We start from the raw sequence: 18,613 nt of genomic DNA, 5'->3' as shown, positions 1-18,613 counted from the left end.
CGTTCCCCGCCTGACTTGCCGACCTCTGAGCTGCAACTCTAAGAAACTTTGTAACAAATATAAAAGCTAAACAAAATCCCAGAAACCTGCGTTAGTCAGCCAGGATCTCAGAGCTGGAGTTATACATTGTTTCGATTATAGAACGCAATCAGCAGCGAAAGTCTCAGAGCTAGAGCCAGAGCTAAAGCTGGCCCAGAATAAAAAAGAAAAAAAAAGAAAAAAAGGAGCGGTTGGGAGCTTCAGTCAACAACCGCCAGCCTGAAGGCAGCCCTCAGCCCCTCATCCAGACTGGCCAGGCACCCCAGTGGGGACCCCCACCCTGATCCAGAACACCCTTCAGGGCAAACCAGCCAGCCCCCAGGCCTCTATCCTATATAGTAAAAGGGTAATATGCCTCCCAGCACCGGGATTAGCGGAGCCACGAGGCCTCCTGGCACTGGATCAGCGTGACAGAGGGCAGCGCCCAAACCCCCTGATCGCCCTGCAGCTCTGTGTGTGACAGGGTGCGGCGAACCAACACCCCCCCACACACGCACACACAGGCCCTGCTCTGTGTGTGACAGGGTAGAGCCATAACCTCCCCATCAGCCCTGCCCTGAGTGTGACAGTGGCGGCGCCCCAACCCCCTGATCGGCCCTGCTCTGTGGGTGATAGAGGGTGGCGCCCCAACCCCCTGATCCGCCCTGCTCTGTGTGTGACAGGGGTCGGTGCCCTAACTCCCCTATCAACCCTATTCTGTGCGTGACAGGGGGGAGCTCCCCAACCCCCTGATGGGCCCTGCTCTGTGCATGACAGGGGGGAGCTCCTAAACCCCCTGATCGGCCCTGCTCTGTGCATGACAAGGGGGAGCTCCCCAACCCCCTGATGGGCCCTGCTCTGTGCGTGACGGGGGGAGCTCCTAAACCCCCTGATGGGCCCTGCTCTGTGCATGACAGGGGGCAGCGCCCAAACCCCTGATGGGCCCTGCTCTGTGCGTGACAGGGGGCAGCTCCCCAACCCCGATTGGCCCTGCTCTGTGCGTGACAGGGGGTGGCGCAGCAACCTCCCCATCCACGCTGCCTTGAGTGTGACAGGGGGCAGTGCCCCAACCCCCCAATCGGCCCTACCTGAGCGTGACTGAGGGTGGCATTGCAACCTCCCAATCTGCCCTGCTCTGTGCATGACAGGGGGCGGTGCCCCAACTCCCCAATCGGCCCTGCTCTGAGCCCGACCAGGGGCTGCACCTAGGAATTGGGCCTGCCCTCTGCCACCCAGGAGCAGGCCTAAGCCAGCAGGTCATTATCTCCTGAGGGGTCCCAGACTGCGAGAGGGCACAGGACGGGCTGAGGGCCCCCCCCCCGGAGTGCACAGATTTTTGTGCACCGGGCCTCTAGTCTATATATATAAAAGCCTAAGTGACCGTTCAACTGTTTGACCATTTGACTGGTAGCTATGACACACACTGACTACCAGAGGCATAGGCATGGAAACATGGAACAGACTGATGAATCTCAGAGGGAAGAGGGGCAGGAGGAAGGGCAGGAAGAGATTAACCAAAGATCTTTTATGCATACTAGAGGCGTGGTGCACGGATTCATGCACCAGTGGGGACCCTCAGCCTGGCCTGCAGGGGTCGAGCCAAAACTGGCAGTCCGATATCCCCCAAAAGATCCCGGATTGCAAGAGGGTGCAGGCCAGGCCAAGGGACCCCACTGGTACAGAAATCCATGCACTGGGCCTCTAGAAATAATATACTTTTTATTCAATAGTTAATATTATTTATATGCTCAAAATACTGTAAAATCCTATCTAATGGTTTAATTATTAAATCAACCTGTAATAAAGTACTAACATTCTATAGACAATGGATATGAGAAGTGTACAGTTATTTTACATCTCTTATTTTTCATAGCACATAATAAATGGACATTGTCTAAGGTAAATGGGTACTACTTAAATAGTAAAATATAAATAGTAAAAATATAAATATTAAAAAGCATCATATGTATAATATGCATTATATAATATGTATATATATACATATAATAGGTAATACTATATTTTAATAAATATTTTTATAAATATTAAAATAATAACGATATCCCATATAATAAAACCCTAATATGCAAATTGACCAAATGGTGGGATGACCGGTCTCTATGACGCACACTGACCAGCAGGGGGCAGACGCTCAATGCAGGAGCTGCCTCCTGGTGATCAGTGCACTCCCACAGGGGGAGCGCCACTCAGCCAGAAGCTGGGCTCATAGCTGGCAAGTGCAGCAGTGGTGGTGGGAGCCTCTCCCGCCACCACAGCAGCAGTAAGGACCCCTTGGAGGAAGTCCGACTGCCAGCTTAGGTCCAGGCCTAACCCAGCAAGCAGACATCTCCCCAGGGGGTCTGGACTACAAGGGCTGAGGGACCCCCCCCCCCCCAACTCCAATGCACGAATGTCATGCATTGGGCCTCTAGTATATATAATAGAGTGGGCTAAATATGTATCGTGATTGCTTCCTGAATGTGAAGAGGCCAGATTATATGAATTTCCTTATACATTCTCATATGTACTTTTAAAAATTGACATGAGCCCTAACCGGTTTGGCTCAGTGGATAGAGTGTCAGCCTGAGGACTCAAGGGTCCCAGGTTCGATTCCGGTCAAGGACATGTACCTTGGTTGTGGGCACATCCCCAGTAGGGAGTGTGCAGGAGGCAGCTAATCGATGTTTCTCTCTCATCGATGTTTCTAACTCTCTATCCCTCTCCCTTCCTCTCTGTAAAAAATCAATAAAAAATATTTTTAAAAATTTGACATGAATAAAATTATTTTCTAACTTAAAAATTTATATAGTACTTAAACTTGATTTTTAAATATATTTTTATTGAGAGAGGAAGGGAGAGGGAGAGAGATAGAAGCATCAATGATGAGAGAGAATCATTGATTAGCTGCCTCCTGCATGCCTCCCACTGGGGACTGAGCCTGCAATCCAGGCATGTACCCTGACCGGGAATCGAACCGTGACCTCCTGATTCATAGGTTGATGCTCAACCACTAAGCCACCCCAGTTGGGCTTAAACTTGTTTTTTGAAAGAATGAATAGGGTGGGTAAGTGACTCAACAATTATTTCACCTTTCTATGATGCATCTAATTGTACCAATAATTTATTTATATAAAATATTTCAGTATTATAAATATTTAAAATACACATAGAATTTTATTCTAAATACTATTTGAAATATTTTGTAAATTTTTTATTATCCTTTTTATCATTTTTTTTAATTTGAAGCTATTTTATCTGACTATTTCTCCAACTTTATCTCTATAAGCAAAATTCTACTCGGGTTACAGAAATTTCTTTGCAGATAATTTTTCATGATACACTATTCTATATATTAAATAATGCATACACATTTGATATTTTTATTTCACTTTAACTTCTAAATAATTGCAACAAGACACTTGTTCTACAGAATACGTTTCCTTCTGTACACTTCAAATTTTCTTTTATACTTCAAATTTTTAAGTTATTAAAAACAAATGCAGTTTCTAAGTATAAATATAAATGTAAAATATATAAAAATAATGCTATAATATTGGGTAATTTTTAAATATATAATTTTAAAATAATTACATACCAAAGCAATCCCTGCAGAATATTGAGCAGTACACATCTTTCCGGGAAATGTTGCTCCCACATCATTCGGATAATCTCTATACCTAAATAAAGTAAGTATACATTAATAATTCATTTCAACAAACATTTCAAATGTGAGAATTCCTGCTAATAATTTGTCTGTAGTCATAAAATCCTAGTCTGAAGCAAAATGACTTCCATGTGTACTTAACTGTTTCAAATTAAGATTTTCTTAATTAAATGAAATTAAGCACTCTGGATTTCTAAAACATATCCAATGAATCCAAGTTTTGTTGGTTTCCTTTACTGTTCTCATCACAGTTGGTTAAGTCTACCAAAGCCTTTAATCAAACATTTTGATTATAAGCATTTTTCTGAATGACAATAAAAACTAGTTTTAATGTATGGATTGAAAATATTCACTGTCATGTAGAAAAGCTCATTAGTTTCTCAGAGGAATAAGTTTCTTATCCTACAATTTAATATTATTTCTGCTTTGAGTAAGAGCCCATATAAATCATTATGTAATAACAGCACTATTTTAAGAGATCTACATAAGTTATTCCATTTAATACTCAAATAAGCCAGTGAAATATTATTTTTATCCCCACTTAAAAAAATCAAACATCAGATGCTAAATATGGTAACGTTCTCAATGTAGCACAAATGATAAGTGCCGCTAAAGGACTGGAATGTAGACAATCTGAATCCAGATCCATACTCTCAACCACAAGGTATAGAAGCTCCAAACATAAATGTCATCTTTAGAGCCCCAATCAAAACAAACATCCCAGGATATATGTAAACAAGCTTGGTATTCAATTCTCAATTTGAAGTGGCCCTTTGGTGTCAACTGCACTTTACCTCACAACTGCATGGTGTATCCACTGCTGCCTTATTATGTCTCTCTGCTATTATTTATACCTAACCCTTCCAGCCCTTGTTTTCAAGTATTTGCTCCTGACACCCAACCTTGGCTTTACATTCCAATATTGTTTACACTCTTTCTTCGTCCAAGATAGTTCTCTATTTAAGTAACCTCCCCCTCAACCAAAAAAAAAAAAAATCTATGCATACCTTTGATGAGCTGGACTCAAGAATAGTTTTTACTTAATATTGCCCACCACCTAGTCTCCACATCAAATCAGTTGTCAAGATCTAATGTTTTACTTCTTCAATGTTTCTGATATCCTTAACCTCCTTCAAAGGTTCAGCTATAGTTCCAACTATGAGCATACATACACTTTATATGTAAGTGCATAGTTTTTTTAAAATAACCAGAAATTATTTAATCTTATTGATTCCATAACCTGGAATGTTTTAAACCTCCTGTATACGAATTTAAGTGTGCCTAACTTTGCCTTCCCACTTCTAATTACCACTTCTTTGAGTTTTATATGTTACTTTGAATCACTCCCACCCACCCACCCATCTTTTGTTCCCTTGTAAATTACAAGCAAGTGGAGATAATGTACTAGTATTAATCTTATGGATTGGCATAAGCAAGATGGCAGAATTAGAGTTTTTAGCCACCATGTCCCCACAGAAACAAAGATTATTACAACCACCCACCAATGAGAATAACTTTGTGAGAGTCCAAGAGTCCAGAGGAAAGGTCACAGTGCCTCACTGGAGTGAGAAAAAAAATCCAAGAATAGCTATAGCCAGTTCAGCTCAGTGGATAGAGCATCTGCCTGCGGTCTGAGGGGTCCTGGGTTTGATACTGGTCAAGAGCAAATGCCTAGTAGCAGCTCGATCCGCAGTAGGGGGTGTGCAGGAAGCATCCAATCAATGATTCTCTCTCATCATTGATGTTTCTACCTCTCTCTCCCTCTCCTTTCCTCTCTGAAATCAATAAAAATATATATTTTTTAAAATCCAAGAACAGATGCTCCAAAGAAGGTAAGATAAGTTTCAATTTAGTCATGTCACCATTCCCCAAAAGCAGCACAGCTCAGAGCTAAGAAAGATGCCCTCAGCCATTATTTCTCCCACAAAAGAGACTATACATTAGGTCTCAGAACAAACCTCAATAAATTCAAGAAGGCTGAAATTATATGAAGCATTTTTCTAACCACAATGGCAGGGAACTAGAAATCCACTATAGAAAGGAAATTGAAAAAATACAAATCCATGGGGAATAAACAACATCCTACTAAACACCAATATATCAAAGAAGAAATCAAACAGAAAATCAAAAACCACCTTGAGACAAATGAAAATGAGAACACAACATTCCAAAATGTATGGAATGCAGCAAAAGCAGTTCTAAGAGAAAAGTTTATAGCTATACAGGCCTACCTCAAGAAATGAGAAAAATCCCAAACAACAATATAACTTTCCAACTAAAGGAACTAGAAAAAGAAGAATAAACAAACACCAAAGTAAGTAAAATAAAGGAAATAATAAAGATCAGAGTGAAAATAAACGAAACAGAGACTAAAAAATAGGAAAAATAATCAGTGAAACTAAGAGCTGGCTTCTCTAAATGCTGGGGTCCAGCCCCATGGGGTCCAGGGGTTCCCAAAGGTGTGGACGGAGTCGGCGAAGAAGGTTTTACACGGAGACAGCGTTCAGAACTCTCTAGCTTTCCTCAGTCTCCGTGGATCTTCCCTGTGCCTGGCTGAGGCCACAGAGAGAGATGCCAAGGCAAGCTGAGCCTTTATTTTATAGTGAGAGGTAAACAAGGTAGTGGTTTCTAGAGTTACACAGTTCTTGTGAGTTTCACTTGTTTTGACCGTAGTTACACTTCCTGCACTTCCCTCAGCCCATTAGCTTCCCAGATAAGATCTAGAGAGCCTCATAAGGTCAAGCCTAATTATGCTAAGAGGACTGTGCCCTCTAAGCTGGGAATTGTTTGTGACTTTGCCCACAGGTCAGTCCGAGGCTTAACCCTATATCAGCTCCCCACATCTCACCCTTCTTTTATTTTTTAAGCTACTATAATGAGAGTTTTTAAGCTACCATAATGACAGTAAAACTTAAGCATCAAACTTAAGCATCAAGAACAAAACTCTGGCTATTAAAACAATAACAAAACAATGCCAATGCAAAACCTAAAACATTTTAAAATTTGAACATAAGATTTTTGAAACTAGTAAGAATAATAAAACAATGGCAATGCAAAACAGCAATAAGTGAAAAATCAAACCACAGTAACATTTTTCTACCAAATGAAAGTCTCTTTTGCCAATTTACTCAGAGTCCTCTGACTTGGCTGAGAGAATAGCTTCCACTTCTTGCTTTTCTACCATCTGCTGGGCCTCAGTTGTTAACTTCTTCAGTTGACCCGAAGTCGGTGGTTTGGTTGTCCTTGTTGATCTGGCTAGCGGGTGTCGTTGCTGGCGACGGGCTTCCCGAAGTGTCAGTGTGTTGTACGGCTGGATCAAAGGGTCCATCAGAGCCGCGTCTGATGGTGGTGTCAGTGTCCAGGGAGGAATCAGCTGTGCCCTCTAAGTCAGCTGATATGGATGATACTGGGGAGGAGGAGGAGGAGGTGGAGATGGAGGGTAGTAGAGAAAAAGAAGAGAAAGCAAAAGAACTACAAGGCATGGAAGTGTTTAGAAAAAAGAGGAAGAAGAAAGGGAAGAAGGCAGCATCCTGCTCCAGCCCTTTCTTTCAGCTGCCCCTTTCCCTGTGGTCCAAGGTAGAAATGGGAAACAAGTCCTGTTGCAGTGAAAGGGAAGCTGCTGTCAGCCAGGTCTCTTATCTAGGTACTGATCTCAGCTGGACCAAGTCTCTTTCTGTTCCCGATCTGAGCTGGGCCAAGTCTCTATTCGTTATCTGGGTCCCTACCTGGGCTGGACATGGGAAGCGAGAAGCAGCCATGGGGGCAGGAGACCTTCCTCAGAAGGGGCGACTGCTCAAGCCCCTGCACCATTGGGGGGGTGAGGATCTGTGCCCCACCTCTGTTGAACCCCAAGTTCTCTCCTACTGGCCCCTCTGTGACTGTGCCTGTCTTAGGTTGTTCCTCCCTGAGGAATCTTACCCGTCTTTGACTAACCAGCCATGCTCCGGGGCCAAGCAGGGTGATGTGAGGTTCAGTTCTGTCTCCTTGGTAGCCTATGCCCTTGTGGCCTCCATTCCCAGCAACTGCCTTTGGATCCCCTCACCTGCTGGCGGGGTCCCGGCATTGATCACATATCTTGGAGAACCCAGGTTTCTTCTCCGGAGAGGACCCAGCTCACTCCATTGGGCTAGAGACAGATCCATGGTACCAGCCACCGTGACCTCAGCATTAACAGAGAACTCAGGCAACAGCTGTGGGCAGTTGGATTGTGAGAAGAGGGTCCCTCTTGACACAAGGGCAAGAGGGGCCAATATAGGACAAAGGAGAGTCCCGGGACAGGGCTTTCTCAGCCCAGGATGTCAGGCTCTTGGCACAAGACAACTCCACGTATGAGGCATATACCAAACACCCCCAGTCACGGCAGAAAAGGGAGGTGCCCTTCCTGGAACAGTAGGGTAGGGAGATTCTAGAAAAGGCTGTGTTCAGGAGAGAAGGAGAAAGGCCAAAGAACCAGCAAACAAGTAGTCAGATTAAGAAAAAAAGAAAAAGGATAGGAGATGTGGGGCAAAGCTGGAACATAAGGACAGACAAAAAGGAGGCACATGTGATCCTTCCAATGGACAGGTAGTTCCAGCTCAGGGCTGCACATCTGCTGCAGACGGGCACTGGTCAGGTGTGCTAACATGGCCTCCCAGGTGTGACGGTCCCCAGGAGGGAGGCAGAGGCTGCTCCTTCTGGAAAGATATAAAACACAACCTCTTCCCCACATCATTACTAGATCTGGTAAAACTCTTGTCTGGTTTGTGTATCCTTCTACCAGGCTGAGTCGGCAGAGGCTATTGTACAGGAGGCCCGATGCTTTTTGGCTGCTGTACAACCCTCTGCATCTTATTTTTAAAAATTTTAACATATAACATTCTTCTCCCCCTTTTTTGTTTTTATAGAAAAGATTTACATTGATGGAATTCTGACCATATATAAACATACATAATCCTCTGTATTCACAACTTCCCATTTCAACCCCAAAAGCCACAGCTTCACATTTCTACCGTGAATTGGCTCCACCCCCGAGCCTCAGCGCCTCAAAACAAAACCCCAATTTCGAGCCAAATTGTTAGTTTTACCTTTTGTGTCAAGAGCTAACTTTGATGTGTTAAAAACTAAGTAAAATCCACTTACTCAATCCAAAGCAGGCATTAAAAAGAAAAACCCAAATGCTCTCTTGTATCCATTTTAAGAGTAGGATTGGCGCTTCCCGCTATTACCTGAGTCCTGATCTATCACCCCAGGGAGAGCTTGCCAATCCTGCACTTTCCCGGGGTGGAAAGGCTGCATGGGGTTAAAGATAAGGCTCTTTGGGCCTACCTTCTCCCATGCCTCTACATTTACCTTTCCGGCACCTTTCCTTCCTCAGAAAAGCATGGACATGTTAAAAGATCAATACGGAGTCTTTTTTTCTTCTAGACTCAGTATGGCACATCTCATTCTAAAGATCAATACAGAGTCTTCTTTCTTCTAGACTCAGTATGGCACATCTTCTCAATCTAAGTTCTGTACTATCCACCCACTTACCCTACTTATCCTCTATAGGGGGGTCTGCAGCACCCTATGGTGGAGTCCTATCCGTCCCGAGTGCGGGGGGTCTTACCTAGGGGAATCTTGTTCGGCGCCAAATGCTGGGGTCCAGCCCCATGGGGTCCAGAGGTTCCCAAAGGTGTGGACGGAGTCGGCGAAGAAGGTTTTACACGGAGACAGCGTTCAGAACTCTCTAGCTTTCCTCAGTCTCCGTGGATCTTCCCTGTGCCTGGCTGAGGCCACAGAGAGAGATGCCAAGGCAAGCTGAGCCTTTATTTTATAGTGAGAGGTAAACAAGGTAGTGGTTTCTAGAGTTACACAGTTCTTGTGAGTTTCACTTGTTTTGACCGTAGTTACACTTCCTGCACTTCCCTCAGCCCATTAGCTTCCCAGATAAGATCTAGAGAGCCTCATAAGGTCAAGCCTAATTATGCTAAGAGGACTGTGCCCTCTAAGCTGGGAATTGTTTGTGACTTTGCCCACAGGTCAGTCCGAGGCTTAACCCTATATCAGCTCCCCACATCTAAAAGGATAAAAAAAATTTACAAACCTCTAGCCAGGCAAATCTAAAAGAAAGAGTAAGAGAGCCCAAATAAATAAAATCAGAAATGAAAAAAAGGAGATATTTCAACTGATACCACAGAAATACGAAGGATCATTAAAGAAGACCATGAAACAAATTGGACAACCTAGAATAAAGAGATAAATTTCTAGAAACATATAACCATCCAAGACTGAACCAGGAAGAAACTGATAATCTGAACAGGCCAATCACTAGCAATGAAATTGAAGGAAAAAAATCTCCCAAAAAACAATAGTCCAGGACCAAAAGGCATTATAAGTGAATTGTACTGAATATTTAAAGAAGAATTAATATAAACCATTATTAAACTATTTTTCAAAAAGGAGAGGAGAGAACACTTCCAAAATTATTTCATAGTCTGCATTACCCTAACACCAAAACTAGACAAGGACACTATGAAAAAATATACGTATATAGGACAGTATCCATGATGATCATAATTGCAAAATTCCTCAACAAAATATTAGCAAATTTAATTGAATATTAGTATATCAAAAGGATCAATATCATGGTGTATTCCAGGGATTATTCCAGGGATGCAAGGATGGTTCAACATTTGAAAACAACAAAGTGATAATCCATATTAACAAAATTAAGGATAAACATCATATGATCATCTCAACATATGCAGTACAAGCATTAGAGAAAATTCAACATCCATTATAACTCTCAACCAAGTATGTAGAGAGGGAATATATATCAACATAATATAAGCCATATATGACAAGTCAACAGCTGATACACTTAAAAGTGAAAAACTGAAAACTTTTCCTCTGAGATCAGGAACAAGACCAGGATGCCCATTCTCACCAATGTTATTTAACATTGTATTAGAAGTACTAGCCAGAGCAAGTAGGCAAGAAAAATAAAAAGCACATATGTATTTGAATTGACCCCTTCATCATGATATAATGATCTTCTTTGTCTCTTATATTCTTTGCCTTAAAGCAGCGGTTCTCAACCTGTGGGTCGCGACCCCTTTGGGGGTCAAACGACCCTTTCACAGGGGTCGCCTAAGACCATCCTACATATCAGATATTTACATTACGATTCATAACAGTAGCAACATTACAGTTATAAAGTAGCAACGAAAATAATTTTATGGTTGTGTCACAACATGAGGAACTATATTTAAAAGGCCAGAAGGTTGAGAACCACTGCCTTAAAGTAAATTTTGTCTGATAGAAATATAGTTAACCTAGAATTCTTTTGGTTTCCATTTTCATGGAATATATTATTCCATCCCTTCATATTCAGTTGGTGTGCATCCTTACATCTGAAGTGAGTCTCTTGTAGGCACCATATATGTGGATCTTGTTTTTTATACATTTAGCTATTCTTTTGAGAGAGATTTTATTCCATTTACATTTAAAGTAATTATTGATAGCTACGTACTTATTGCCATTTTATTCATTTTTTTTCTGGCTGTCTATAACTCTTCATTTCCTCTTCTCTTACTCTTTTTCTTTGGGATTTTTTTTTTTTTTATAGCAGTATGCTTAGATTCCTTTTATCTTATCCTTTGTGTACATATTATAGGTTTTGGCTTTGTGGTTAGCATGAGACATAAAACAACTTACATTTGTAACAGTGTATTTTAAGATGAAAACAACTTCAGTTTATACATAGCGTGAGACTACATTTTTGCATCCTCCATCACATTTTATGTTTTTGGTGTCACAATTAAATCTTTTTATCTTAAATTATTGAAGCTATGATTGTTTTTACTACTTTGGTCTTTTAACATACATAAGTAGCTTTGTAAGTGATTAACACCATCCCTCCATCTTTACAACATTATATCAAATTTGGAGATATATAGATATATATCAGTGAGATTTAAACTTTCAGATGTTTTCCTGTTATTAATTAACTAGAGGCCCGGTACATGAAAATTTGTGCACTGTTTGGGGGTCCCCTCAGCCTGGCCTGCCCCCTCTCACAGTCCAGGAGCCCTCAGGGGATGTCCTACTGACAGCTTAGGCCTGCTCCCACAACCCCCCGCTCCCCCCCCCCCCCCCTTGGTGGGGAGCAGGCCTAAGCTAATTCTGGCCACACTCTGCAGGACGCAACCGGCCCATCAGGGGAAGGCACCGCCCCACATCACCCCCTTGCTGCTGCTGCCTCTGGCCTCCCTCTGCGGGAGGCAACCCGGCAATCAGGGGAAGGCGATGTCCCATCACACCTCTGCTGCTGCCGTGATGGCCACTAGGCTACCTGAGCCACGGCCCGGCCCTTGTTGCCTGAGCCTCTGGCCGGCCCTGGGCAGCAGCAGCCGCCATCAGAGGTTTGTCTGAGCCTCGGGCCAGCCCTGGGCAGCGACAGCAGCCATCCGCTCCCCGATGCACCTCCTAGTCCAGTCCCTGCCAGGGCCACAGTGTCAAGTTCCCGCCCATCTGCGCGTGCCTCGCAGCTCACACAGCCCCGCCCACCACACGAGCCACTGTGCACGCAGCCTCCTAGTGATCACTCGTTGCGACATAAGGGCATCACAGCGTGAGGGCGTGACAACCACATAGGCTTTTATCAGTATAGATACCCTTTCATTTCAGCTAAAGATGTTCCCTTTAACATTCTTGTGAGACCAGTCAACCGATGATGATCGTTAGCTTTTGCTTCTGAAAAACTTCTGTTTTCTACCCTTCCTTCCCCTCTGCCTTTGGAAGAGTCAGAAATAAATAAAATTCCCTAAATAAAGCTACATAATTATCTCAGGTCTTTGTGTTCTAAGAATACTGAAACATTATTCTTACATGAATAGATATGCAATATCATGAGGCCTTAGGGTAAGATAAGATTTTTTCCATTCTAAAAATCTCTGCAATAATTCATCTGCCTCACCAACTGTAGAAATCTTATTTTTGTCTGACCACAACTCCAATGATGACAACACAATAGTAACATTAAGTTGGGCAAAAACCTAAAAACAAAAGAGATAATACATGAAAAAATTATCTTTGTGTTATTTTTAATGACTGAGAAATTAATTCAATGTTTTGACAAATTTATGCTGTTTATGTGGACAATTATTCAGAAATGCCACATCAAGGTAATAAAAATTATAATTTTAAAACTACTATGAATTTTTCAAAATTAGTATGAAAATACTCACCGAATTTACAAGGCCAATAATTCCGATTACTTTATCTGTTGCTAACATGCTATCAGAGCCCAAATAATCATACTGAAAAACAAAATTAATTTTAAATTTAAATAAAAGTTTGTTATGCAACATGTTTAAGATTTACTCTTCATCTACTCTCAGAGGATTGAGGCTGCTTTGGGGTTAGAACCGTTATAAATAAACCAGTAACAAAGAAAAAAAATGGATGTAAATTAAATAATCATATTTGCTGGTGGGAATGTAAAATTATTCAGCCACTCTGGAAAGTAGTTTTGGAATGTCTTTCAAAACAAATAATGGCCTTACCACATGACCCAGCTGTAGTCCTAGGCATTTATCCTCCCCAAATAAAAACTAATACCTCTGCCAAAAAACAAAAACAAAAAAAACAAAAAAAAAACCTACACATAAGTGTTCATAACAGTTGTATTCATAAAAACCAAAAACTAGAAACAACTCATAAATCTTTCAATGTGTTAACTGGTTAAACAAACTGTGGTATAATTATGCCATGGAATACTACTCAGTAATAAAAAAGAACTGAACTTTTGATACATGGAATAGCTTGGATAAACCTCAAGAAAAGTATGCTGAGTGTAAAAGAAATCTCAAAAGGACACATACTACATGATAACATTTATGCAATATTGCTGAAATCACAGATATAGAGAACAGATTAGTGACTGCCAGGGGTTAGTAAGTGTAGGGAGAGGAGATGACTGTTATTATAAGAGGAAAACATGAAAGAGGCTTGTGGTTATGGTATAGTTGAGTGTCATGACTGTGGGGTAGTTATGCAAGGCTACATTTGTGATACTTCCACAAAAAACTATACACACACACACACACACACACGAGTGTATATATAATTGTTGGAATCTGAATAGGTTATATGGTAGTACCAATGTCAAATCCTATATCTATAAACCATAACTCTGAAGTTCACTATCCCTTTGATGTTCCACATGACCCTCAAATTAAACATATCCAAACTAAGTTCCTCATCCATACTCAAAAAATCAGCTCCTACTTACATTTCCATTACTACAGTGAGTGTTATTATCATCTATGACCTTCCACATCTACCCTAATAAAAGGGTAATATGCTAATTAGACCAGACATCTTCCAGACATCCTTCCTGACAAAGCTGAGCCCTGGCAAAGCCGCCCACCCTGCGGTCCTGGGTGCCTGTGCCTACGGCCCGGGAGAGAGAGAAAAGCCATCCACCCACAGTCCCAGGTGCCTGGCCCAAGCGAAGCCAGCCCAGGTCCCAGGTGCCTGCGGCCAGCCAGAGGGAGGGAATCCTGGGTCCAGGCTGTGAGGCCAAGGCAGAGGCATATAGGGACGATCAGGCTGGCAGGGGAGCAGTTAGGGATGATCAGGCCAGCAGGCAGAGGTGTTTAGGGGCAATCAGGCAGGCAGACACGTGTTAGGGGCGATCAGGCAGGCAGGTGAGCGGTTAGGAGCCAGCGGTCCCGGATTGTGAGAGGCCTAAACCAGCTGTTGGACATCCCCCAAGGGGTCCTGGATTAGAAAGGGTGTAGGCCTGGCTGAGGGACCGCCCCCTCCCCGCACACAAATTTCATGCACCGGGCCTCTAGTTTATTATATTACACATTCCATGAGAGCAGAACTTTTTCTGTTTTGTTCACTCCGTATAGCCAATAAGTAGAACAGTAACTGGCATCTAGCTCATACTCAATAAATTTAAGTGAATGAATACATCTAATCAATTTTATAAGCCTTTCTAATTCAATCTCATCAGTAACTTTTCTAATAGTCCTTTTCTTTCTATTCCTATTACTAATTCCTATTAATAAACTATACCTTAATTATTGAAATAATCTCTTAAATGGTTCCTCCTCTAATTTTCTTGCCAGCAATCCCAGTCACTACACTATATTTTTAAATGGTGATTCTCCTGAAACACCTATCAGAGTTATGATTTATAGATATAGGATTTGACATTGGTATAGCCATACAACCTATTCAGATTTCAACAATTATGTATACACTCGTGTGTGTGTGTGTGTGTGTGTGTGTAGTTTTATGTGGAAGTATCACAAATGTAGCCTTGCATAACTACCCTACAGTCACGACACTCAACTATACCATAACCACAAGCCTCTTTCATGTTTTCCTCTTATAATAACAGTCATCTCCTCTCCCTACACTTACTAACCCCTGGCAGTCACTAATCTGTTCTCTATATCTGTGATTTCAGCAATATTGCATAAATGTTATCATGTAGCATGTATATTTTTGAGATTTATTTTACACTCAGCATACTTTTCTTGAGGTTTATCCAAGCTATTCCATGTGTCAAAAGTTCAGTTCCTTTATATTACTGAGTAGTATTCCATGGTATGATCATAGGGAACACATGCACCCGTTTTCATAGCAGTATCATTTACAGTAGTCAAGATCTGGGAACAGCCAAAGTTCCCATCAGTAGATAAGCAGATAAAAAGATGTGGTACATTTACACACTGGAATACTATGCAGCTGTAAGAAAGAAGGAACTCTTAACCTTTGCAACAGCACAGATGGACCTGAAGATTATTATGCTAAGCAAAGTAAGCCAATCAGAGAAAGGCAAATATCACATGATCTCACTTATATGTGAAACCCAATGAATAAAATAAACTGATGAACAAAATAATGTTTATTAAAGAATATCTTAATATGTATAAGAACATAGAAGGAATATGTTTAATCAGCATTATATGGTTGGCAATCCTGACAATTTGGACAATAAACTTTTAAAACAACTCTCAAAATTTATAACATAATCATGAAACAAAATGACTTCCATAATCCAAAATATTACTTGGAAATTGAGTCATCTTTATTGGAAGTATCTTAATTTTCTCTTAAATGTTCACTGTACCCTTTTCCCTACACTCTAATAAATCCAGTATTATCATATCCTTCTCCAAATCTCACCTAGCTTTGACCTTCAACTCTGGCTTCCTGGCAAAGCTCTACAATCCTACAAATAGAACTAGCAGTGAGTATAATTTATATTCTCTGTGGTAGTCCACAGGTGTGACAACCCAACACTTATCAACGGAACAAAATCTGAAAAATGTATTTTTATCCCTGTTTTCTGAAATCTTTAAAATATAGGGGAAACAAAACCAGAACTGGTTGAGTATAAACTAAGTTATTACTCCAAGGTCCTGAAGTTCAGCGGTACACAAATTGTTTATGAGAATCGGGCATCTAGAGGTGCGTTCAAACCAGGTAAACAATAGATTGGAACAGGTGCACTAATAAAACTCATTTTAAAAATCCTGACATTAATGTAAGCATTTCCCATAAATAGCTATACTATCATCACTTTTGTGCCAATAAATATTTTATAGGACAAAACATTCTCTAGTCTACATACTGCTCTTCACGTGCAAACAAGAATTAACCGCTTAAAGAATGTCAGGTAAACCAAATATTACAATTAAAAATTATTACGGACTGAGAGAAGCCCCAAAGAGATGAAGCACCATGCAAAGATTTCGAATAAAACATTACTGACAGAGCTAGTATAATTTTGACTATGCGGTTTTCTTCAGTTTGCAAATGTTTTCACTGTTCAATGACTTACAAGTAAGACTATTAAAATCTTTAAGTTCCTATCTAGCAAGGGATAATCATATATTCATACCAAATATTTAAAAGTAAAGAAAAACACATACCAAAACTTTGTCCACCACAATATGCATTTCTAGATAAAGAGGAATTAAATCTTGAACAGCTGATTCTGACTAGAGAGAAAAAAATGGTATTTAAAAACATAGAAGCTTTTATAAATTGTTTATTCTAAACTTTTCCATCTTTTTCCATCTTGATTCAGGCATGGTTGACATAAAGCTGCATTTAAGGTGTAATACTTGTTGTCTGTATAGTTGGTCCTCAGGTTACGTCGGAGATCCATCCTACAGCGTGACTTAACGCGATTTTCACTGTAAGTCGGAACCCACCTCCATAAGCACCTACGTCATTCACATGGAGCACATACACAGCAGTAATGAAGTGAAACAGTAAAAAAAAAAATTTTAAGAAAGGTAACAATTCCTGACCTTTACTTGTGGTAAATAAATAATAAAAAACATAAAGCACACATGTACACATGTCAAAATAACTTTTTTTAATAAATAAATGGGAGATGGCGACGTAACCACGAGTCCGACATAACCCAAGGACTGCCTGTATATGTATACACTAGAGGCCTGGTGCATGAAATTCATGCACTTGGGGCGGGGGCGTCCCTCAGCCTGGCCTGTGCCCTCTCGCAGTCCAGGAGCCCTTGGGGGATGTCCGATTGATGGCGGGGAGCAGGCCTAAGCCGCAGCAGCCGGACATCCTTAGTGGTGCTGCGGAGGCAAGTGAGGCTCTCGCCAGCCATGAGTCCAGCTTCTGGCTGAGCGGTGCTCCCCCTGTGGGAGTGCAATGACCACCAGGGGGCAGCTACTGTGTTGAGCATCTGCCCCCTGGTAGTTAGTGCGTGTCATAGAGACTGGCCATTCTGCCGTTTGATCGATTTGCATATTAGCCTTTTATTATATAGGATTGTGAAATAATTGGCACAATAAAGCTAATTACCATATCTACTTCACATAGTTACCATTTTCTTTCTTGTGGTGAGAACATGTAATATCAACATTCTTAGCACATTTCAAGTTTATAATACAGTATTGTTAACTATAGTCACTTTACTGTATATTAAATCTCCAGAATCTATTCTTTCTGCATAACTACAACTTTGTACCTTTTGAACAACATTTCCCCAATTTTCTTTGTCCCCACCCCCTGGCAACTACCATTCTGCTCTTTGTTTCTATGAGTTTGACGATTTTAGATTCCACATGTAAGTGAGATCACACAGTATTTCTGTTTTTCTGTTTCTGGCTTATATCACTTAGCATACTCGTATATCTTCCACATATATCCATGTTGTCACAGTGATAGGATTTTCTTCATTTTTTTAAAGCTGAGTGATATTCGTGTGTGTGTGTGTGTGTGTGTGTGTGTGTGTGTGTGTGACATTTTCTTTATCCCTCATCCATCAATGGATATTTAGGTTGTTTCCATATCTTGGCTATTGTAAATAAAGTGCAATAAACATGGGAGTGCAGATATTTCTCTAAGATACTGATTTCATTTCCTAGGGTATATTCCCAGAGGCAGAACTGGTGAATCATATGATAGATCTATTTTTAATTTTCTGAGTAACCTCCATACTGTTTTCCAATAGAGGCAGTACCAATTTACATTCCCACCAAGACTTATTATTTCCTGTCGGTTTTATAATAGGCATTCTAACAGGTGTGAGGTGGTATCTCATTGTGGTTTTGATTGACATTTCTCTGATGATTAGTGATGCTGAGCAATGTGTGGTGATGGATGTTAACTAGACTTATTGTGGTGATCATTTCATAATATATGCATATGTCAAATCATGATGTATGCTTTATACTAACACATTATTTATTATATGCCAATTATATGTCAATACAACTGTAATAAAATAATTTTAAGTATAAACACATTTTTCAAAAAGTCACAGATTATAGGTGTTAAAAGCAAAAGCACAAAGACAGAGTGTCTCACTCCCTCCCTACATTTACAAAAACACAGTCAAACGAGGCTTAAGGGGATCTGGCCAGAGCACTAACACGGTCCACTATAGTGGATAATTTAAGCTACTGT

General features: G+C 41.0%; 1 protein-coding gene across 1 annotated transcript in view; it reads right to left on the bottom strand.

Annotated features, from left to right (window-relative positions):
- The window catches only part of ADAM32 (ADAM metallopeptidase domain 32), a 99,647-nt gene that overhangs the window by 64,073 nt on the left and 16,961 nt on the right, over window positions 1-18,613 (bottom strand). Inside the window, exons 7-10 of the mRNA XM_070408445.1 lie at window positions 16,600-16,668; window positions 12,892-12,963; window positions 12,533-12,699; window positions 3,614-3,695 (exon numbers count right to left, since the gene is read on the bottom strand). Of these exons, the coding sequence (XP_070264546.1) occupies window positions 3,614-3,695; window positions 12,533-12,699; window positions 12,892-12,963; window positions 16,600-16,668 (390 nt within the window). The remainder of the gene's footprint in view (window positions 1-3,613; window positions 3,696-12,532; window positions 12,700-12,891; window positions 12,964-16,599; window positions 16,669-18,613) is intronic.

Source organism: Myotis yumanensis, unplaced genomic scaffold (genome assembly GCF_028538775.1).
Source record: "Myotis yumanensis isolate MYYU_CA2020_CCGP unplaced genomic scaffold, mMyoYum1.0.hap1 SCAF_3, whole genome shotgun sequence".
Taxonomy (NCBI): domain Eukaryota; kingdom Metazoa; phylum Chordata; class Mammalia; order Chiroptera; family Vespertilionidae; genus Myotis; species Myotis yumanensis.
The sequence above is the reverse complement of the archived record's forward strand: the minus strand, read 5'-3'. Positions and strand labels throughout refer to the sequence as shown.